We start from the raw sequence: 24,618 nt of genomic DNA on the forward strand, positions 1-24,618 counted from the left end.
TGCGTGCAGGGACAAAGTAATGAATGCATGACCGAATGATGGATGAATTGGTGCCTTCTTACTTCCCAGCTGAACTCTGGGGACCTCACTTCCCTCCCAGCAGTCTCACAGCCTCTTTCCTGCCCCAGCCCCTGCTTGGCCACCTCTGCTCTGAGGTTCAGTGTGATGGAAACCAGCGGCCCTGCTGAGAGTAGCTGATAGACAGACACGTCCAGTGGGGCTTTGGGTTCCGCACCTGGATGGAGTCAGGGGCCACTTTCTCAGGTGATTTGGGGAATGGCAAGTCCCACCTGTCCCTATGTGGTTTCAACCCAAGTATGAGTCATCTTTGAGGACATAGGCTAGATATGCAGATATTGCCAAAACAGTTCTGTTCCAAACTGTGCTTGAGCCCTTGTGGTTGAGAGCAGATGGCTAGAGAGGAGTAGCAAAGCTGCCCAGCATACCCTTCTGAAGTGTGGCCAAGGAGGGATCCTGAGGAGGAGCCCTACTGACTGCTTTCCTGCCTGCCCCTCCCAGCTGCCCCCAGGTCCCCAAGCCCACCAGGGGCCCCTTTCCCTCACTAATTTAATAGTTTACAATTGATGCCTGGAGCCAGAGCCCTAACTTCTACATCCAGGACCACAAGCCAACAAGGGAAAGGGACAGCAGGCCTGGGCCTCTGAAGCCACCATCTCTGAGCAGGTCCACAGATAGGCCACTGGGCCAGACACTGGCTGCTCTGGGCTGACCCTGAGTCGGGGGATGTCCTGGAGCCCTCCCGGTGCAGTCGGCATCTTGTTGCTGTCTGCATAGGCATCAGAAGGATCTTCTTAAAAATACGTTAGGTGACATTTCTCCCCTGAGGAGGAGCCAAAAGCTTAACCACTTCGGTACTTCGCTCACCAGCCGTGAAACCTTGCCCACAGCCGGCACTCATAGTCCCCACGATAGTTTGTGCTGTGCATTGACGTACGAATCCATTTCGCTCTTGTGTGATGAGGAAAGCTTTAAAGCACTGAAAGCTTGTTTTACTTTACAGGCAGCTTTACTTGTAATGTAAATCAGAATAGGTAACATATACATATATGTTTTCATTATGTTATTTTTAAATGTTCACAATTTTATTTTGATAAATGAAAAATTAGAAAAGTCATATCACAGCTTTTGGCTAAAGTCACTGTGCATGTTCATCTGTGGCTATCGACTATAGTTGACGCTCATACCAAAGTGGTTAAACCTGCCAGTGGCTCCCCACTGTCCTTAGAATAAAGTCCAAACCCCTTTCCATGGCCCACAGGGTCCTGCACTGTGGGGACTTCGGCATCCTGACATTCTCCCCACGTTGCTGCAGATTAACTGGCTCTGCTCATGGCCATCGTAGAAACTCTTTTATCGTCTTTCCAGAGTAAAGGCTGTTTCTCATGGAAACAACCACCTTCCTTTTCCATTCATTTTCATGAGTTTACTTAATAATTGAATCTAGTGATTATGGCTGCAAGTACAACTGACACAATCAGGTTTGGAACCAAACACGAGGAACTCTTAGCTGCTATGCTGCTTAAGTGGAGGGCACAGGCTTGTACAGGCAATGGGGTGCCCTGTGGGCAGTGACTGTTCAGCATGCTGGGAACATCAGTCTTCCTGTTTTTCCCCAGGGGAAGGCTGGAAAAATCCATATCACGTGGGTGGATACAGATGGACTGGGAAGGGACACTGCTTGTACACATGGCCACAGGGCCCAGTGACAACAGGAACATGGGCATTATTTGAAGTACTTGCCATCTATGAACTCATTTACTCTTCCCATAATACTTATGAGGCAGACATGATTCTCATCCCTATCTCACTGTTGATAAAACTGAGGCCCAACGAGGTCAGGTAATGTGTCCAGAGTCACACAGCTGGGAAGTAGAAAAGCTGTGATTTGCATCTCAGCAACGTGCTTCCAAAGAGCATGCACTTAACCCCATGCCACACTGCCCCAGGTGTCAGGCTGTCTTGGGATATAAGTACTGTGCCCAAAGCATCCATTTCAACAGCTTCTCAGTCCTTGTCATCTGTTGCGGACAGAAGCCACCCTCTCAAGAGAGAGTGGACATATAGACACAAAGTCCTGAACCGGAACCAGGCTTGGCCTTCTTTCACAGGCTGTGCTCGTCTGCTAGCTTCGCACTTTTCTTCCATGATCATGATGTACACGGTGCCACCTCTCAGTCCTGCAAGCCCGGACCAGCAGCCATCAGGTAAGGACGAGGCAACTTGGATCCCAAGCAGGAGTTAGGAAGAAGGACAGCCAGCCAGCACTAGAGGGCCCAGTCCAGGGGGTACGTGGCAGGTGGCTGGGAAGGCCAAAGGCTCCAGGGACACAAAAGTATGAGGGAAAGAGGTTGTGCGTGCCCAAGTAGTAGGCTTCTACCCTAAATCATCTACTGTTCTTCCAGTGGGAGTGACCATTTTGCTGGGGCTGTGTGGAGCATTTGGCAAGCCCTAGTAAGGAAAGATCTTTCTCGACTCGAACAAACCCCAAGGAGGTATAGGTCGGATAAAGATACTGGAACCCAAAACTAGGAGGAGACTTCTCCAGGGAACCCAAGGTGGTCAGGGGCAGTGCTTGGTCTTGAACTCAGGTGCTCAGGCCACATCCAAGGCTGACGCAATGTTATCATACACAGTGGCAACTGTGCCACACTAATGCCAGGACTAAGAAGCCAGCCTTTCTGGTGATAAGGCAGCCAGAAAGGGGAGCCTCCATTGGTCTGAGGTCTCAGCAGGCCCCCATGCTTCCTCCCTCAGTTCCAGTGCCACTTTGATTTCTGCTGTCCCCGCTGCTAGGAAGAGTGACAGCACAGCAGACCTGAAGGACACAAAGGAAGACCCAAAGGGGTAAGGCATCAACAGACAGTGCTGAACTTCTGGTGTGGACGTCAGCCTTTGATTGGGGAAGTGAGGCCCAGCGAGGCTTGTGAGCTGGCCTGAGGCACGTGGCAAGGGCAGAAGCCCCAGCTGGAGCCCTCTGGCTTCTGTGCCCTGAAGCTTTTCACTAATCCTGTTGTATTTCTGGCCAGTAAGTACATACATCATAATCTAGAAGGGTCACCTTCTTTCAGTCAGCAACCACTCTGATGGCACCTACCCCTTGTTGGGGCACACAGACAAATCAGACGTGGCCCTGCCTTCAAGGAGCTCTCGGGCCGTGGGGTGGGCAAAACCTGGCCCAAGTTGGAAAAACACATCCGGAGAAGGGGGCTTTGTGGGGAGGTAGCTTTTGAGTTGAACCTTGAAAGGTGAACAGGAGTCCTCCAAGCAGAAGAAACAGGATATACAAAGGGCTCAAGAGAACCTGGTGTTTCCTGGGCACCATTCATAGCCAGGTGTGGCGAGCCGTGAGAGTCCTTGTCAGGGAGTGCTGGAAGAGGAGGCTCAAGTAAGCAGGCAGGGGCTGATTGGCATTTGTACCATGATATTGTTAATGATCATAACAGCTACTTAATTTTGGGTCACCTACTGTGTGCACGGCCCTCTCCTCACAGTGTTTCCTACAGCTCTCTCCACAGTCTCTTAAGGTTTATGTCTAATTGGAATGAGAAACAAAGGCCTGGAACCCAGGTCTCCGTGTCTCCTGGAAAGGACAGTGCTATGAAGAAAACAGGCAGGGTGATGGTGATGAGGGGGGCTACTACTTAGGAGGGGGCCACTCAGAAGAGCTACTCTAAAAAGAGGGAAGCACCTGTAGAGAAAGCAGGGAGAAGAGAGCAGTTAGGGAAACTAATGACCCTCCGGTGGCAGTGTGCTGTGCCCAGCAGTGACAGGGACCCTAGATGGAACAAGCTCTGGGTAAGCCATGATAAGGAGATTGGATCTTGTTTCAAGTTTTAAGCCAAAGAAGAGCCTGATATGATTTAGATGTTTAAAAGCTGAATGCATGCTTGCATTTTCACACCACATTGCTGTTATTTTTGTACTTAAACCAGGATGCTGGGGAGTGGGGTGGTCAATGGATACCCACAGTATGGGGCCTTATTACATGATTTCATTTCTGCTTCAATTTGCTGTGACAACAGAGAGAAAACAATAGCTGACACCTGTAGTGCACTGTGCTAGGAGCTTTACAGTCTTCCCAGCAACCCTATGAGATGGAGGAGGTGGGGAAGCTGAACCACAGAAAGGTTAGGTGACTTATCCAAGGCCTTATAAGAAAAATCTCAGGGGAAACTAAAAAGTTACTTTGTGAAATATGTTCTTCAGAGCCTATTCTCAAGACCCAGAACCAGTAACTTCTAGCTGGTTAACACATAAAGCATGCTATATGATCTCATCTAACCTTTGCGGAACGTGGTAAAGGATCAGGCTTCTTATTATGCAACTTGACAGAGGAGGGAAACTGAGGGACACATTCCTGTGACACACACAATTAGAAAAAGAGTCCAAATCTGGCCAACTATAGAGCCCAGGCTCAGAACTACTTTCCTCTTATGTTTCAAAGTTTGCTGCACATGAGAATCACCTGGGAAGTATTAACAAAGAAAACAAAACCCAATTAAAACCTTTCTGAGCCCCAGGTGGAGATTTTGATTTCTTTTTTCTGGGGTGGACCTTCACTATCCATGTATTTGTAAAATTTCCCAGTTTATTCTCTCCAGTGTAGGTTGAGAACCATTGCTCTAGGGTAGTGGTTGTGAACCAGGGGCATCTCCCAAACCTCCCAGTCCCCTAGGGTACATCTAACAATGTTCAGAGACATTTTCCGTTGTCACAACAGGGGATGGAAGATACTATTGGCTTCTAATGGGTAGAGATGTGGAACGGTGCTAAACAGCTTGCAGTGACCAGGACAGCACCCACCCCTCTCCCAACACACACAACAGAATTATCCTGCCCAGAATGTTAATAGAGCTGAGGCTGACCCCCTGCTCTAGAGCCTCCACGACTTGTGTGGAGCCCTAGAGTCAGGAGAGAAAAGTAAACGGAGAGTCCCAGAGAGGAGCCTCCTGTCCACCGCGGTCTGGGCGGCAGAGGCGGCACGACTGGGCCTGCGCGGGTGCGCATCCGAGTCGCGCGGACCCAACTTCGCGCTCGCGTGACTCGGCGAGCGTGCAGCCATCGCCAGTGCGCCTGCGCCTGTCGCCATTTCCTCCAGCCGCGAACCCCGGTCGCAGTGGCCGCTGGGAAAACGCGCCGTCCGCCACCCGAAATGGCCGCCCAGGCGGAGATCGACCATGGCGGGGACGCTCCCGGGGCTGTGCCCGCGTCGGCCGCCAGATGGCGTGCCAGGATCACAAATGGGCTTGCCGCCTCTAGGGGCCCCGCCCTGGGCTCCGGCTGTCCTTCCCCCCACAGCGCTGCTGGCTGCAATGGCCCCACCGGCCTGGGGTGACCGCGGGTGGACAGTCGCCGGCCATCCAAGCTCCAGCGCAGGCGAGAGGAAGCGCGGTGTCCGCACGGAGCCGGAGGGGCCTCCTGTGGCCCGACCTTGTTTTCTAGGGCGTCTGTAACGACCATCGCCCCTTGGACGGTGGGCACTGCTGTGCAGCAATGTCCAGGGGCAGGCTGTGCACGTGCGCGGAGGGCAGCTGCACGAGGCACCTCGGGCAGACCTGGGCTGGGCTGTGGGGCTCAGGGATGAGGCGTTAGTTCCCTAGAGTTAGAGGAGGACGCATCATGGGGCGGTGAGGTACTGCAGAGCAGGGGAGCCTTTCTCTGCCCAGACTGCAATGCAATTTCAACTGTACCATACTCTAAAGATTTGCCCTATTCTACCTTGGGACTGACCCATCAGACCTACAGGGAGAGCCTAGTGGTGGAGAGCATGGATTCTGGTGCTTGGGTTCAATTTCGAGCTCTGACATTTATGTCAACAGAAAAGCAGCCAAACTCTGTAAAACAATTTTTTAGGGGTTTATTCTGAGCCAAATTAGAGGACCATGACCCTGGAGGCAGGCCCAAGAAGCCTTGAGCAAGTAGATTCCCTGTGGCTGGGTTACAGTTTGGTTTATATACATTTCAGAGGGTCAGGGATTAAAGGTTAGGACATAAATAAACATAAGGAAGGCATACATTGGTTTGGCCCAAAAAGTTGTGACATCTCAAAGTGGGGGGAAGGGACTTACAGGTTATAGGTTGGTTTGGTTTAAAGATTATTTCACCTGTAATTGGTTAAAGAAATGAAGCTGTGTCCAAAGGCTCGGAATCTTTTAAGTTAAGGAAGTCTGTTAATCAGAGACAAGTCACCAGATGTATTTGTTGTGTAAATTGAGGAGGACCTGTTGGTTTGTCTTTGATAGCATTTGGCCTGTTAATGAGTTACAAAGGTTATCTCCAAGAAGGGAGGGGAGCATGATGAAGCATGTCTGACCTCCCTCCTTATGGCAGGCAATCCAGTTTTAGGGTATCCCCTTTGCCAAGCAGTTGTCCATTTAGTCAGCCACTGGGGGGGGCAAACCTTAGGATTTTATTTTACTTTACAATGCCCCCCCCCCATTGGTCCAAATCTGCCAGAGGCAGCCTCTATGGCCAAACTCTTATTTTGTCCCATCCTTTGGCAGGGTGATGTGCTTACCTGCCATGGGTCCATCCAGGCCCTCAGTGGGACCCTGGTGACCAAGAGTATTAAGTAGCCAAAAAGACTTAAGGCCCATTACATATTTTAGGCCAGACAGGACTGGAGGTGGACAAGCACTCATCAACTTTTTCAAACCTTTTAGGAAACACAAAGAGTAAAGATGTCAATGGCAAGGCTACACAATTAATTCATCTACAAGTGTTGATCTACTATATTTTAGGTTTAGTTGCAGATTTGTAGCAAACATAAGCATTGTTAGTCACTTAAGCTAACGGATTTAGAGACTTTTGTCGTGTCAGAATATTTTAGTCTTGTTAGTAATTTGTCCTAATGTGGCTGATAAATTACTTGTTATATCTCCTTTTGCATAAACCCCATAACTGAGAACATTGTACACAGGAAGTTCTAAGTCTGTGGGAAGCAGGAAGAATTTTATGATTGGGATGGGTATCTGTACCATGTGGCCTGAAAAGACAAGTTTTTAAGTAAGTATTTATTTAGGCTTCTGTGTGCCCCTCCTTGATCGGGAGGGTCTAAACTAATTCCATCCCTCTGAATCTCTCCACATCGGCCTTTATAATCTCATGGGTCCCTCTTCCCAGGATAGTCCTTGGGCCTAGACAGAGGATGTTTGAACAGGGAGTTGGCAGTGAATAACAGGTTGGGCCTGGCAGTATTCAATAGTTTTAAATCCTAGAAATATCAGGTAAACTTGCTGTTTACTTAAAAGTTGTCATGACTCTGGAAAACAAAGCAAGATAATTCATAATGTTTTAAATAGAAAGTCATAAAAATTCCCATGTAATTAATTTCTGTTCTGTTTGAGGTTGAGTTAGTGATACTCATGGACATATCAGTTCTAATTAAAGTCCTGAAAGTTTGTTTTGTTTTAGATCAATGGTAGATACTCTTCAAAGTTGTCAGAAACCGGTATTCAAGAGAACTTGTCAGTCCTTTTCATGACTTTCCTTGAAGAAGCAAACTTTGGACTTAGCCAATTAAAAAAAGTTTCTGAGATGAATTGAAATAAAATAAAAATTCTTAGACTAGCCATAACGAGACAATTGACAAACTAAGTTACTTATTTTTGTGGCATACGGCAAGTTAACATAATAACCACAATTATTACTGATAACATACACCAAGACATATCAACATTTTACAATATTGGAACATATATTAGTAACACGCTTATAAAAATATAATCCAAAGAAAGTTAAACACCATTTCATATTTGACAATGCTTCCTGTACGGTTTTAACATGCCAAATGACCCTAATATATCTCAGACTTTCAATGGCCCTAATATATAAAAAGCTATTTTAAGGTCAAAAGGCTGGATTTACAATTTGGGTTTTGGAAAGTTTATCAGACATCAAAGGCTTGAGACATTTCTTCCAATAAAATCAGAAGCCACTACAAAATAATGGTCATTTATTTAACCAAGAGTGATAGTCATCAAAAGATTCTAAAGGCAATAGAGGAAGTGATATGGGTGTAAACCTTAAGCCTTAAAGTTTAGTTTTCTTACTTTGTAAAAAAAAAAATTAATAAGGACAAGGATTATCTTGATAAAGCGTAAAATCTTTGCTTATTTTAGGCCAGTTACCGAAAAGGTAAACAAAAACTTGTAGTGTGATTTTTTTTTTTAATTAGAAAAGGAAAAAGGTTATAGACTCAAAATGAATGTATCATGTAATTTCATTAAGAGCAAATTAATATTTTAAGAAAATTTTGTTTCAACCAAAATGTTTCTTTTTAATTTATAGCCAACTGGATCACATACAAAATTCCTTCATAAATTCCCTTTTATAAACTTTATCCCAACTTTTTATGGACTACCTACAAAACATGCCTAAAACTTTCTGTTTTGCCCTAACTTTCCCTTTTCCTAAATATCCAGTCGTTTTAGGACAAAAAATTCCATAGAAGATCCTTTATTCTCCATTCTGTTTAACCTTTCTTAACAAAAATATATTTCCACACTCATTGCCTTTTTACATCTCTTTCTCTTACTCACAAATTACTTTCTTTTTTTTTTTTTTTTTTTCACTAGAGTGAGTGCCATGGCGTCAGCCTAGCTCACAGCAACCTCAAACTCCTGGGCTCAAGCGATCCTCCTGCCTCAGCCTCCTGAGTAGCGGGGACTACAGGCATGCGCCACCATGCCCGGCTAATTTTTTCTATATATATTAGTTGGCCAATTAATTTCTTTTTATTTATAGTAGAGACGAGGTCTCGCTCTTGCTCAGGCTGGTTTTGAACTCCTGACCTTGAGCAATCCGCCCATCTCAGCCTCCCAGAGAGCTAGGATTACAGGCATAAGCCACCGCGCCCGGCCACAAATTACTTTCTATTTTGTTATTTTCTTTCTACCATATTTTGATTCAACCTTTAAACAACCTCTGAATTAGATAAAATTAAATATATTTTAATAGGAACACATTTTATGTTTCTCTTATAATTTTTCCTTACTAAAATCATATCTTATTTTTTGGTACATTTATACATAGAATCACATGCATTGAGTAGAATTCTTACTTTTAGTAACTTTAAATTTTAGTGAAAGCTTAAAAAGCAGGAAGTCATGAATTGTTTGTCATAAGACACTTGTTGTCATGAAACAAGATTGCAGGTTACTATAAAATTATAGTCATTTACCTAGCCAAACTGATAATTCAAAGATTTTTAAAATGCAGAAATCTTATACTCTTTTAGAGGAGACTCAGTTTCCCAAGCAATCACAAGACCAAATACAGACAAACTCAAATGGGAATTAGTGAGGAGGCAAGCCTTTTCTCCCTCCACACCGCCTTTTTTTTTGCAGTTTATTCAAAAGGTGAACAAAAAATCTTGTTATTTCTAAAATCTTTTATTATTCCTATTAATATCATATGAAAATCTAGTTGAAAAGAAAAAAAACAAATTTTACCTTTGCATTAGTGTATTAGTGGCAAAGCTAATTTTAATAAAATCTTATAAACAAATCCATCTAATTTTAATCAATGACTATAAGTTAAGATTTTTACAAACCTTTTATAACCTTCATTTTTTACTTTTATTTTATTTTATTATTTGAGACAGAGTTTCGCTTTGTTGTCCAGGCTAGAGTGCGTGGCGTCAGCCTAGCTCACAGCAACCTCAAACTCCTGGGCTCAAGCAATCCTCCTGCCTCAGCCTTCTGAGTAGCTGGGACTACAGGTGCGAGCCACCATGCCCAGCTAATTTTTTGTTTCATTTTTAGTGACTGGTTAATTTTTTCTGTTTTTAGTAGACAACGGGGTCTGGCCTTTGTTTAGGCTTTTCTCAAACTCCTGACCTCAAGCAATCCTCCCGCCTCGCCTCTGCCTCCCAAAGTGCTACAATTACAGGTGTGAGCCACCAGGCCTGGCCCATTTTTTATTTTTATTCCATTTAGTTTTAACATCATTTACTTATTTAATTTAAAACAGTTTTTTAAAACCTATAAATTATACAAAATAATTTTTAAATAAAACTATTATATTTCTATGTCTTATAACCCATTTATTTGAAAAAATTCTATTTTTCATATAGAATTGTTTTTCTTCCTCAGGTATATCTGGTAGTAAAAAAAAAAAGATGAAAAATAAAAAAATAGAATTGTTTTTCTTCTATCTGGAAGTTTTAATTACATATATTAAATATATTAAATAATTTTAGGGTGGAAAGGCTTACTAGCAGGTGGAGAAAGATTTCTTACACAGAGATTAAGATATATAAGTAAAATTTATTTTATCCTTTAGAAGGACAGAGAGAATAAGAGAGAAAAGGGGGGAGAGAAAAGGAAGAGAGCAGGGACATGGGGTGGCATCCCAGAGAAAGAGAAGAGGGGGCCAGCAGGGAGGCCAAGTGGCTTGCTGCTCTTAAGGGGGTTGAAGAGGAAAAAATAGTGATGGCTGTCAGTTGATAAAAAAAAAAAAAAAGTGGCAGGAGGCAGATAAAAACTGCAAGGATATGAAAGTCCAAAAGTTGGGCTTCCTGCCTTCCTTAGAGAAGGAATTATCATAGGAGATGTGACTCTGCCCTCAAGATATGGTTGAGGCTGTAGCTTGTTCTGCTGTTTACTCAGGAACTCTGTAAAAGCAGATTCTCAAAAAACACTGTTAACAGAGAGAGATTTACATAACTTTTCTGCCCATTCAGCTTTCTTCAGAAGCCGTGCAAAGCAGAATTCCTGCAGAGTGCCTGTTAGTGAAAGAACTCATAGGATTGATCTTCAAACATTATTACTGGGGAAATTGTAGATTAGGTATTTTCCTGTTGTTTTTGCAAAGCTGCCCCTTTCAATAATGTCAACATTTAGAAAACCCCAGTAAGTTACAGTAACCTTGAACAGTTATCAGTCTTCAATTTTATTAGCACTCCTAAATATAAAAATAAGATATCAAGGTATAGAAACTTAAAACTTATGTTTGTCAATGGGAAGAAAGCCAAACTCTGTAAAATAATTTTTTTTTTTTTTTTTGAGACAGAGTTTCACTTTGTTGCCCAGGCTAGAGTGAGTGCCGTGGCGTCAGCCTAGCTCACAGCAACCTCAAACTCCTGGGCTCAAGCAATCCTTCTGCCTCAGCCTCCCGAGTAGCTGGGACTACAGGCATGCGCCACCACGCCCGGCTAATTTTTATATATATATATTAGTTGGCCAATTAATTTCTTTCTATTTATAGTAGAGACGGGGTCTTGCTCTTGCTCAGGCTGGTTTCGAACTCTTGACCTCGAGCAATCCGCCCGCCTCGGCCTCCCAGAGTGCTAGGATTACAGGCGTGAGCCACCACGCCTGGCCTCTGTAAAATAATTTTAAAGAGATTTATTCTGAGCCAAATTTGAGGACTATGACCTGGAGCTATTTTTAAGAGGCCTTGAGCAAGTGGACTCGATGTGACTGGGTTATAGTTTGGTTTTATATATTTTAGGGAGATAGGGTTTATAGGTAAAGTTATAAATCAATACGTGGGAGGCATATATTGGTTTGGCCTGAAAAGGTGGGCCATCTCGAAGTGGGGGTTTACAGGTTATAGGTGGGTTTAAAGATTTTTTGCCTTGTAATTGGTTACAGACATGAAGCTTTGTCTAAAGGTTTGGAATGTTTTAGCTGTTTACCAGAGATAAGCCACTGGACATAGATTTGTTGTGTAAATTGAGGACCTGCAGGTTTGTCTTGTATATCTTTAGGTCTGTTAATGGGTTATAAAGTATGTTTTTTAAGAAGGGAGGGGGGCATAAGGCATGTGTGGCCTCCCTCTTCTTGGCAGACAATTTAGTTTTAGGATATTCCTTTGGCCACGAGGGGGTCCATTCAGTCAGCCGGTAGGGGGTGAACCTTAAAATTTTATTTTAGTTTACAGTTCCTCCCTTTTGGCCAAGATCTGTCAGAGGCAGCATCTATGGCCAAACTTTTATTTTGTCCCATCTGTTGTCAGGGTGGTGTGGCTACCTGCCCTGGGTCCATCTAGTCCCTCGGTGGGACCCTTGGGGGCCAGAGACACTTTGAGCCTTAATGATGTCAATAGATTTTGTTTTGAGATATGATGTTTTTTTAAAAATAATTTATTTGCCGGACGCGGTGTCGCGCGCCTGTAGTCCCAGCTACTCGGGAGGCTGAGATGGGAGGATCGCTTGAGCCCAGGAGTTCTGGGCTGTAGTGCGCTATGCCGATCGGGTGTCCGCACTAAGTTCGGCATCAATATGGTGACCTCCCGGGAGCGGGGGACCACCAGGTTGCCTAAGGAGGGGTGAACCGGCCCAGGTCGGAAACGGAGCAGGTCAAAACTCCCGTGCTGATCAGTAGTGGGATCGCACCTGTGAATAGCCACTGCACTCCAGCCTGGGCAACATAGCGAGACCCCGTCTCAAAAAAAAAAAATAAAAAAATAATTTATTTTTTACTTTTATATTATTTTTATTTTGTTTATTATTAATTAATTTTATATTTAATTAATTATTTTTTACAAACTATCACCCTTATTAATTGGAATATGAGATATGATGTTTTAAAATAATCTAATTAACTAATACCTTTAAACAAGATATTCTAAAATGTCTACTACCGGTATGTTTATAAAATTTAATAGTGATATTATGTTTGTTAAAAAAAACAAATATTATTAAAATACTTATTTTTTTCTTGATAAGATTTATGAGTTTATATTTTAATCCCTGTTCTGTATTATATATATCTAATTTACAAGATATAAAAATGGTTAATAAAAAAATAACTTAAACTTTTAATAGCTAAGATCTAAATAAACTCCTAAAACAGATGAATTAGGTAAATACAAATGCAATAAATACAAATAAAATTTTCATATAATTTAAAATCTTAAAATCATTATGTTAAAATTTTAAAAATCATAAAGTATCTAGATCATTTATAAGATAAAATACTAAAACATTAGTTTTTTATTTTTATTTATTTATTTTGAGACAGAGTCTCACTTTGTTGCCCAGGCTAGAGTGCCGTGGCATCAGCCTAGCTCACAGCAACCTCAAACTCCTGGGCTCAAGCAATCCTCCTGCCTCAGCCTCCCAAGTAGCTGGGACTACAGGCATGCACCACCATGCCCGGCTAATTTTTTTTCTATATATATTAATTGGCCAATTAATTTCTTTCTATTTATAGTAGAGATGGTGTGAAGCCTCAGGCTAAGGTGCTTTCATTTAGCTTATGTATATTGCTTGTTTTTAAGAAGTTGGGTTGAGCGGGCTGATTGCGGTAAATTTGGGGATAAAACAAAAGGGCAAGCACATGGGCACAAGGGGCCAACCAATCAATGTAAAGGTCAAGCGTGTGGACAGGTTATGCACCCAAAGTTTGGGAGCAAAGGTCGATATTTTTATAAAGCCTTGCTGAAAATTTATTGACATGAATATTAGTAGGATTAATAAGAGCAAGGATTAAAACTTATACATGGATGCCTTTAGAATGAACACTCAAAGATGCAGGGGAAATTGTCCATTTTTTTATGATTAAAGTGTGGACAGCCGTGTAGAAATATGATTGGACAAAAAGTGTGTAAGCTAATTTTAACAGGCTGAGTGGCAGAATTCAATATGGCTTATATATTTAGGTTTTTTTTTTTTTTTTTTTTTTTTTTTTTTTTTGAGACAGAGTCTCACTTTGTTGCCCAGGCTAGAGTGAGTGCCGTGGCGTCAGCCTAGCTCACAGCAACCTCAAACTCCTGGGCTCAAGCGATCCTTCTGCCTCAGCCTCCCAAGTAGCTGGGACTACAGGCATGCGCCACCATGCCCGGCTAATTTTTTTATATATATATCAGTTGGCCAATTAATTTCTTTGTATTTATAGTAGAGACGGGGTCTCGCTCTTGCTCAGGCTGGTTTTGAACTCCTGACCTTGAGCAATCCGCCCGCCTCAGCCTCCCAAGAGCTAGGATTACAGGCGTGAGCCACCGCGCCCGGCTATATTTAGGTTTTTTTTGGTCTCTAAGTGTGCATTTTTTTTTTTTTTTTGGTGTAGGGCAAGGCCCTTTCTGGATGGGGTTTTATAGTAAAACAAAGTAAAAACAAAATAGGTCAGATAATTACTTTATGGCCATTTTATATAGAATAATTTTAGGTTTTATGTCTAGTTTCAGGGACGAATTGATATAAGAGGCAGGCAAGGTCAGAAAATTTTGCTTTTGAAGCCTTCATTTTAAGTTAGTTTTTTGAATCTCATTAACATAAGATCACCTGACTGTAGACTGAGGAAAAAGGAAAACTTTTAGCATCAATCCTTAGCCCCTCAAACAATGATATAAAGTGGTAACATGCCTTTTATATGAGGATCAAGATTAAGCTGTTTTAATAAACAATCTAAATATTCTCAGAACAATTTTTTTAGTTATAAACTTGAGCACATTTATAGAGCAAGACTGCTTTGAGATTTCTATGGATTTTAACCATCATTCACTTTTTATTTTAAAATAAATTATTATATAAAATTAATAATTTAGAAATTTTTTTAAGACAAAAACTTTGTTATAGCAATATAATGTTTATATAGCCGGCTAGCTTGTAAAGAGTAGGACAAAAATGGACAAGACCAAGGGAAAACTAAAGCTTTTAATTTAAATTCTTTTTTTTTTTTGAGATGGAGTCTCCCTTTGTTGCCCAGGCTAGAGTGAGTGCCGTGGCATCAGCCTAGCTCACAGCAACCTCAAACTCCTGGGCTCAAGCAATCCCGCTGCCTCATCCTCCCAAGTAGCTGGGACTACAGGCATGCGCCACCATGCTCAGCTAATTTTTTGTATATATATTAGTTGGCCAATTAATTTCTTTCCATTTATAGTAGAGACGGGGTCTCACTCTTGCTCAGGCTGGTTTTGAACTCCTGACCTCGAGCAAACTGCCCACCTCGGCCTCCCAGAGTGTTAGGATTACAGACGTGAGCCACGGCACAAGGCCTAATTTAAGTTCTTTTAACTATAACTTTTAGGACAACTTTGAATCTTTAACTGTATTGTTAATATTAGATAATAGTGAATTAGAAATTTTTTTGTGTATTCTTTTATAGGCATTGAACTGGTAGAAGTAAACTATATTTATAGTTAGGATTAAAAGACCAAAACCAAAATGTTTTCATAAACCTTTGACAATTAAATTTCTTTTTTGCTCTATTTGGTGTTTGTTTATTTATTTATTTATTTATTTATTATCTTTTTTTCTTGAGACAGAGTCTCGCTTTGTTGCCCAGGCTATAGTGAGTGCCATGGCATCAGCCTAGCTCACAGCAACCTCAAACTCCTGGGCTCAAGCGATCCTCCTGCCTCAGCCTCCCAAGTAGCTGGGACTACAGGCATGTGCCACCATGCCCGGCTAATATTTTTCTATAAATATTAGTAGGCCAATTAATTTTTTTTTATTTATAGTAGAGACGGGGTCTCGCTCTTGCTCAGGCTGGTTTCGAACTCCTGACCTCCAGCAATCTGCCCGCCTCGGCCTCCCAGAGTGCTAGGATTACAGGCGTGAGCCACCGCGCCCCGCCTGTTTTATTAATTTAAATTTGCTGACATTTAGGCACATTTGTATTTTCACTTTAAAGTTAAATATATAGGCATTTTTGTTGATAACTCAGATTTAGTGATTATCATTAGACCAAATATAAAATTTATTTTACTTATCAAAAATCACACATTATTTTGTCTTTGGCTGAGTTTATATTTTTATAACCTTTATATCAAATCTTGACATCTTAAGAGTGTGAACTAAAATGCTCACCCCCCCACCAGCTGACTGAATAGACCCCCTCCTGGCCAAAGGAATATTCTAGGGCAAAGTTGCCTGTCAGGAGGAGGGAGGTCAGACAGACCTTATCATGCCCCCCTCCCTTCTTGGAGACTTCCTTTGTAACCCATTAACAGGCCTAAGGGTATGCAAGACAAACCTGCAGGCCCTCAATTTGCAACAAATGGTGGCTTATCTCTGGTAAACAGTTTATGTTAAAACATTCCAAGTCTTTAGACAAAGCTTCATGTCTTTAGCCAATTACAATTTAAAGGATCTTTAAACCCACCTATAACCTGTAAGCCCCCGCTTCAGGATGGCCCTCCTTTTTGGGCCAAACCAATGTATGCCTCCCACACATTGATTAATGGCTTTACCCGTAACTCTTGTCTCTAAAATATATAAAAACCAAACTGTAACCCAGCCACAGTGAGTCCACTTGCCCAAGGCCTCTTGGCAGTGGCTCCGGGTCATGGTCCTCAAATTTGGCTCAGAATAAATATCTTTAAAATTATTTAGCAGACTTTGGCTTTTTTTCCGTTGACAAGAGCATAAAAATGTCCTGTGAAACCCAGGCAAAAACAAATGTATGCTGACAATTTGAAAGCATTTTTATTATCACTTTATTAATAACACTTATTTATTTTTTTAATAATAACATAATTTACTTATCAAATGTTATTAAATTTATGTGAAGCATTTGGGTTTAATTTATGAGCACTTTTTAAATTTTAAACCAGTCTAGAACGATATAAGCACAAACACGTAATATATGGACAGACATAAAACACACTCAAACATATATACTCTCTCACACATATACATGCACACAAAGTTCTAATAAATTTTATCCTGGAACTCTAGCCATAAAATGGTAATGCAAACTCACCATTCTGTAAAAGACAGCTGGATTTAAATTTTTTCTGATGAGACTGGAATTTGTTCACATGGCATACTTTAGTTGTCTTGATAAGCTAATTAGGCCAATGGATCAAAGTTCTGGGAAAAGCAATTTCCAAGGCAGTTTGATTTTTTTAAAAAACGTTTACCCCCCCCCCCTTGTTTTTAATGTTTGCATTTCAGCTAGAACTGGCTGCAGGATCTTTAGGTAGCCTTTCAATTGTAAATACCGTAAACAATGAGTTATCTTAGCATCAATAGAAAAAGTTAGCAGGTTTTAGAGTAGCCAGAAAAGAAGAGAAATAGCTTGAAACATTTTAATTTTATAATGGTAGGTCTACCATTTTAGCTCTGAATTTTTCTTGATATAATTTGCCCTTTCGTAAAAACTTGTGTACAAGAATTAACTGTAACCAGCTGGAGCCCTAGAAAACCTGGCATGCCTTTGAATCTTTTCATTTATAAAAATACTTGCAAGCAGAGGCGCCACAAACCAACTGGGGTGCCCCAACAGGGGTCATTCTCTTTGTCCTTCCTGGTTCTTAAAGAATTTGTTTCCCGTTTTCTTTTTTGTTGTTGTTGTTTGTTTTTTGTTTTGAAGGAACCGAACTGTGGTCTAGGGTTTGGTGTTGTGGATCAAAGTGTGTGGACTGTGGGTGGGGTTCCTCAATGTTTTACCATTGAGTGGGTCCCACCCTCTTATGTGTCTCAGTTTCTCTCTTCGGGGGTCTAGTACCTCCTCTGAGAGGGCTCAAAACGCCGAGTGATCAGCTCTTAAATCTGTTTCCTGGACAAGCCTTTTTTCAAAAATTAATTTGTTAGGGGGTTCCCTGTAGGGCCACTGCCACCTTGAGGAATCACCCCAGGCAACTCCCACTCAGGCCCCGCCCCCCAATCACCCAGGGCTGCCAAAGCTGGGAGGACAAGAACAGTTCAGTTTCCTCTTTTAAAACTGCACAGAAAAGCCAATTGAGATTAATTTTAGGATAAATAGACAATGGAGAAGACCCTTTAGAGTGCACCTCCAAACCTAAGTTAGGATCCCAAACAACAATTCTTAGGAAAAGAATCAGCTCATAATAAACCAAGACCATCAAACAAAAACGGGAGAACCGGAGCTCAGAAGGACTTATCAGTTCCACCAAATGAGAAGCTCAGAGTTGGAGGGACCAAAAGGGCCATGCAGGTACCTGGAGCCGAGTTCGCGCAGCTCCTTAGGCGGTCCTGAGTCTTCTCTGAAATCCTGCCGGCTACGCCAAAATTGTCAATGAAAGAAAGCCAAACTCTGTAAAATAATTTTAAAGAGATTTATTCTGAGCCAAATTTGAGGACCATGACCCGGAGCTACTCCCAAGAGGTCTTGAGCAAGTGAACTCGATGTGGCTGGGTTATAGTTTGGTTTTATACATTTCAAGGAGACAGGGGTTACAGGTAAAGTCATCATTCAATACGTGGGAGGCATATATTTCGGGTTTGGCCCGAAAAGGTGGACCATCTCGAATGTGGGGGGCTTACAGGTTATAGGTGGGTTTAAAGATTTTTTGCCTTGTAATTGGTTAAAGACATGAAGCTTTGTCTAAAGGCTTGGAATGTTTTAATATAAGGAGCTATTTACCAGAGACAAGCCACTGGACATAGATTTGTTGTGTAAATTGAAGATCTGAAGGTTTGTCTTGTATATCTTTAGGCCTGTTAATGAGTTATAAAGTATGTTTTTAAGAAGGGAGGGGGCATAAGGCATGTCTAACCTCCCTCTTTCTGGCAGACAATTTAGTTTTAGGATATTCCTTTGGCCACGAGGGGGTCCATTCAGTCCTGAAAATTTTATTTTAGTTGACACGTTTAACAACTAATGTTCTAGTATTTTACCTTATAAATGACTCAGAGATTTTATAATTATGCTCTTAACATAATATGACTCTAAGATTCTAAATTATATGAAAATTTCATTTGTGTTTAATCCCAATTGTATTTACTTAATTTATTTATCTTATCAGTTCACTTAGATTTCAGTTATCATTTTAAGTTATTTTTCTGTTAACCATTTTTACACCCTGTACATTAAGTATAGAACACAAATATAGTTTCAATTATTGGTTTTAAACTTATAAATCTTACCAAGTAAAACAAACATAAGTATTTTAATAAGACTTGTTATGTTAGGGACCGACCTTCCACAGCCCCACCAGACAGAAAAGCAGAGACATCGAGGATGCAATCACACAAGAGGAGGTTTATTTTCTGGCTAGCCAGGGTCCAAGCCCCAGAGCACCAACGCAGTGGCCACTCTCACAGGCAAGGACCCCGACCGGAACAACGGCATGCCTTTTATCCCCATGGTGCACAAGCTGCGCACAAGCCGACTACGCATGGATCATGCGTTGACCTTTAAAATGATTGGTTGCCCACTATTGCCTTTTGAAATAATTGGTGGGTTGGTTGCCCTCTATTGCCTGATGGGCCAATTGCCCGTGCTTCAATGACCTCATCCCATAATTCCCCTTACAGCGGTGTAGCAAGCAAGCAATGACCAGAAGCAAAGGTTTGCCGTTAGCTCATTGCCCCACCCAAGTGAATTCCCGACAAGTAGAAGAATTCCTCTGCCCTTCCTCTGTCCTACAAATTCCTCTGCCCTACATTCCCCCCTTTCTCTAGGTAGCAGACGAGCACTCCTGCTCGTCCTCAAGGTCTCTTAGGTGCTCTAGTTCTATAGCACTTGACCATAGCTACTGATATTGTTGTTGCAATACTAGTAGCTGGACAGTGTTTATCCGTTCTTTTCCAAAAGCTACTAGTCTATTAATTACACATGGCGCAAAAGTAAGGACTAAGATTAGCATAATGAGTGGGCCTAGTAGGGTGGATAGTAGCGTTGTTAACCAGGGGGAACTGTTAACCCAAGACTCAAACCAACCTGCTCCTATCGCTCCTAAGCCAAAAAGAGTAGCCAGGGTTATGGCTGTGATGGGCTCTCTTTTTCTTTTAAAAATTAGGTTGGTGACTCTTCACCCTACTATGCCCTCATACATTGTCTCCTCAGTGTGGTATATTATTTTGGGGAACACTAACACCATTATACAGTAATCTTTAGACCCATGTAAGGTTATGGGGTTGGTGGGGGTTCGGGGCGGTAAGTACAGCTGTAGGTCTCTATCCCAAAACATTGGACCAAAAACACAACATCCCCAAAACACAATAACCAACCCCCCACCGCGACCCATCCATGTTTGTCACTCAGTCAATCTTTAGATGCCACAACCCCAGTCCAAGTCTGTGTCAGCGGTCCTGGGCTGTTGCCGCCACTCGGGTCAGTCTGGTCTTCAGAGGATTCTTCGGGTCTATAGTTGCTTTCCACTGGTCCTGGCACTGCTCCTGGTCTTTTTTATTAGCAGGTCTCACGTGGGAGTGGTGTAGCCAGGTTGCTACTATTCTATCGACCTTAAGAGCAGTGGGGGTAACAAGAATAATTTGATAGGGGCCCTTCCACCTCGGCTCGAGGGTTCTGTTATGCCGTTTCACCCACACCCAATCCCCTGCTGGTGTGGGTGAAACGGTGTCCGGCACCCTCCTCCTCAGGCCGGTAGATAGCACGGAGGGCCAGCCATACCTGACTGTGGACACATTGCAGAGCCTGCACCGCTTGCAACACTTCTTTGGGATGTCCCAGAAGAGCCTCAGAGCTCATCCTAGGAACTGCAGGAGGGGGTGTGCCATACATGATTTCAAAAGGGGTTAAACCCAAGTGATAAGGGGTGTTCTGGGCTCGGAACAGGGCGAAGGGAAGGAGGGTCACCCAGTCTCCGCCAGTCTCCAGGGCCAATTTAGCCAGGGTCTCCTTTATTGTTCTATTCATTAGCTCTACCTGCCCAGAGCTCTGGGGATTATATGCACAATATAATTTCCAATCTATCCCCATAGCCTGGGCCAGCCCTTGACTAACCTGACAGATAAACACAGGTCTATTATTTGATCTTATCCCTTCCGGCAGTCCATACCTGGGGACTATTTCTTCTAATATTTTCTTAGCTACTGTCAAAGCTGTTTCTCCTTTCGTAGGGAAGGCTTCTACCCATCTGGAAAACGTATCTATTATGACCAGTAAATATTGGTACCCGTATTTTCTAGGCTTGACCTCTGTGAAATCTACTTCCCAAAATAGTCCTGGCTGCCTCCCCCTTTCCCTCGTACCTGCATGGGTCCCTCTGGTCCTCCCCGGCTGCATGACCTGACAGGCTCGGCAACTTTTGACGATGTCATCTGGAACCCGTCCTTGTGACTTGAACCTTAGTTGAGCAGTGTCCAGCAGTTGCAGCATCTTTCTCTTCCCTAGATGTGTGGTCTGATGCAGGTGTTCTAACAGGTGGCGTCCTAAGAGTTCTGGCACTATTAGGCAATGCCCTTCGTCCCGCAACCAGCCATCTTCATGTAGCTGCTCTGAGGCCCAGACCTCATCTACAGTCCGGCAGAGGAGGCAACCGTCCCATGCCTGGGGGTGGCAAGCTAAGGTGCAGGATGTCTGGCTGCGGAGTGTCTTCTGCAGCCTTCTTAGCTTCAGCGTCTGCTCTCCGATTGCCCCGTGCTTCCATGGAATCCCCGCTCTGGTGTCTGGGAGTATGGACTACCGCCACTGCCTTTGGCAGCAAAACAGCCTCTAGTAGGTGGAGTATTTCAGGCTTGTGCTTAATTTCTTTTCCCTCTGCCGCGATGAAGCCCCTTTCCCTGTAGAGGGCCCCATGTATGTGCACAGTCTCAAAGGCATAGCGGCTGTCAGTGTACACCGTCAGCCTTTTTCCTCGGGCCTGGCTAAGAGCCTCTGTCAGCGCTATTAGTTCTGCCTTCTGAGCAGATGTCCCTTGCGGAAGGCGTGTCGCCCAGACAAGTTTACCTTGGTCATCTACTATGGCCGCCCATGCGTACCTGCGTCCGTCCCGGATGAAACTGCTTTCGTGAACCAGGTCAGGTCGCTACCTGGAAGGGGGCGATCCTTCAAGTCTCTACGGGTCGTCTGGGTCTCGGCTAGGATCTCAAGGCAATCACGTTCAGGTGCGGCTGCAGCGGGGGTTGGCAGAAGCGTAGCTGGATTCGAGGCGGCAGGGGTCTGGAACTCGATGCGGGGTGCGTACAGCAAAAGTCCTTGGTAATGGGACAGCCTCGCATTTGTGATCCACCGTCCCGGTAGCTGCTTCAGAACCCCCTCTATGGCGTGCAGGGTGGTGATCTGCAGCCGCTGCCCTAGGGTGAGCTTATCAGCGTCTTTGACCAACAGGGCCGTGGCTGCGATGATTCGCAAGCACGCTGGCCACCACCGGATCTAATTTTTTTTTTTTTTTGACAAGTAGGATCAGGGAGTACTGGGGCCGGGGCTTCCAGCATGGCTGCCCTCAGGGCCTGAAAAGCGTCTTCCATTTGCACAGTCCACTCCCATGCTCGCCCCACCCTAAACCCTTCATACAGAGGTGGAGCCTTTTCCGCAAACCCAAGGTCATCATGGAGGGCCTTGTTGAACAGGGTAGGCGAGTTTTTCCTGAACCCAAACCCAATCTCTGCCATGTGGTCCACCGATATAGTTTGGCTCCTGTTGCCCCCTGCACCCAACTGGTCTTACTGGACAATTTTCCTGTGTCTTCCGTTAGTACCGAATGTTCTGCTCCTGTATCTATGAGGAAGCTGACTGGGTTCCCCTCCACTTGCAAAGTTACCCTAAGTTCGGGGAGGGGGACCGAACCCCATCTTCCCTATTTGTCTGTCACCTGTCCTGCAACCATGACTTTTTCAGGACCTCCAAGTCTTCGCCCCCCTTTCTTTTGGGGCACTCTCGGGCCCAATGCCCATGCTCCTTGCAATTGGCACATTGATCCTTGCCTAGCCTCTCCCGCCAGGGCCTTTCTCTGTCCTCTGACCCTATCTGTCCCCCTCTTGTGGCAGCTAGCAGGATTTTAGCCATCTCTCTGTTTGCTTTCCGTGCTTCCCCAGCTTCGAATTTCCTGTCTTCTCTTCTGATCCTCTCTAACCTCTCTTCTAGCATCTCTCTATTGTTATAGACCTTCTCTGCCACTTCTAACAGGTCCTGTAGAGTCTTCTCGCCCAATCTATCTATTCTCTGCACCTTGTGCCTAATGTCGGGGGCCGCCTGATTGACAAACGCCATCATAACAGCTGCCTTGCTCTCTTCCATAGTGGGATCTATGGGGGTGTACTGCCGGAAGGCCTCCATGATCCTCTCTAAGTATGCTGCTGGGCTCTCCTCCGGCCCCTGACAAACACCTCCTACCTTAGCCAAATTGGTCGGCTTTCGAGCCCCCATACGGAGACCGGCCATCAGAGTCTGGCGGTAGACCCGGAGACGCTCCCTACCTTCAGCCTCATTGTAGTCCCAAAGCGGCCGTTCAAGGGGAAAAGTTCGGTCAATGGTTCGCGGGTTTGTAGTAGGTCTTCCGTCCTCCCCCGGAACCAGCTTCCGCGCCTCCCCCTGAATCCTTTCTCTTTCCTCCGTTGTGAAGAGCACCTTAAGCAACTGCTGGCAGTCATCCCAGGTGGGCTGATGAGTGAAAAGAACAGAGTCTAAAAGATTAATTAGGTCTCTCGGATTCTCGGAGAAGTTCGAGTTTTGAGATTTCCAATTATAAAGATCACTGGTAGAGAAGGGCCAATATTGGAATGTCTGTGTTCTATCCTCCCCCAGGGGTCCCACTGCCCTTAGAGGGAGTGCCTTTACGGGCTCCGGATCTGTGGCTCGGCCAGCCCGCTGTCTGGTCCCATAGGCTGGCCCCGCTGCCGGTGGTCCCGCATCCGCCTGGGCCGGGAGAGCCGCAGAGGCTGCCCCAGGGTTATAGGGCGGAGGCGTGTTCCATTCGGGACCTGTTAGGTCTGGGTAGAGATTGGAATCCTGCAACACTGGCGTCCCAACGGACCTCGGACTCCGCACCCCCTCCTTTCTGACTTTTTTTAACTGCCAGAACTTCCACCTTTCCCCTTGGGGCGGGTAGGAGGGCCTTCAGCCAAGGTGGTGGGTCTTGAACCAAGTCTTGCCAGATCACAATATAGGGGATCTGATCAGGGTGGCCGTGGTGGCCAAATACCACCCCTTTTACCTTTTCGATCAAGGAGGCATCAAACGAGCCCTCCCTGGGCCACCCCTCCAAACATGGGCCACTCGGCCTTACAAAGGGTAACAAACTTTCCCTTCTTGACCTCCAGGGACAGGTTGTGTGCCCTTGCCCTGACATCCTTAAAATGGCTCACCAGGATGGACAATGGCGTTGTTAGAGCCTGTCCCATGGCTAGTCAATAATAGGCAGATGTGCAAACCGATATTCCGCAGTTGGGGCACTGGGGACAAGGATCTGAATCCCTAGCCTTTCACTCCCTGCGGAGGTAACGGCTGTGCCCCTCCCGCATAGCCACTCCTGGCACGGGCAGCAGGAAATACACTGTGCGCTGCCAGCCCATGCAGGGGAATGCTTACCTGGAGGTTCTAGTTGCCCCTGCGGATCTTTTCGCGGGTCCCCTGATCCCACGGCCCCAGCCCGAAAACCCATGCAACCCTGATGGGTTCTCGGGCTGAAACCATAGAACCCAGAGACTCCAACAAGCCAATGAGAGATGTCACACTCACTCACACACACACACACACACACACACACACACAGAAAGCCGGCGACAAACAAAGCAGACAACAGACAAGTGGACAGTGAGGTAAACAGACAACCTAACCTAGTCCGGACCTACTCCCCGGTCTCCTCCTGACCGAGCCCTTGGCTACAAGGTCAGCTCCGGAGTCCAAACGGGGCCAGAGGACGTCTCCGCCTGGCTCCTACCGGCGACCCACCAGCGCGTCCGCCTAGGTCCTGTGCCGGCGTCCTGATTCGGGGTCCTGCAAGGGGATTCCGCGTCCCTTGCCTAACACCACACCCGGCTAGTCCGGGGTGGATTTT

General features: G+C 44.5%; 1 protein-coding gene across 8 annotated transcripts in view; it reads left to right on the forward strand.

Annotated features, from left to right (window-relative positions):
• ZNF185 (zinc finger protein 185 with LIM domain) overlaps positions 1 to 24,618 on the forward strand; it is a 77,519-nt gene that overhangs the window by 15,779 nt on the left and 37,122 nt on the right. For 5 of the 8 annotated variants that reach the window (XM_075999589.1, XM_075999590.1, XM_075999591.1 and 2 more), the window contains one exon: positions 2,776 to 2,865. In XM_075999589.1, the coding sequence (XP_075855704.1) occupies positions 2,776 to 2,865 (90 nt within the window). Of the gene's footprint in view, positions 1 to 2,129; positions 2,226 to 2,775; positions 2,866 to 24,618 lie in introns of all 8 variants that reach the window. The other 3 variants (XM_075999587.1, XM_012788848.2, XM_075999588.1) reach the window with 1 other exon arrangement.

The sequence above is a fragment of the Microcebus murinus genome, chromosome X (assembly GCF_040939455.1).
Source record: "Microcebus murinus isolate Inina chromosome X, M.murinus_Inina_mat1.0, whole genome shotgun sequence".
In the NCBI taxonomy this organism is placed as follows: Eukaryota; Metazoa; Chordata; class Mammalia; order Primates; family Cheirogaleidae; genus Microcebus; species Microcebus murinus.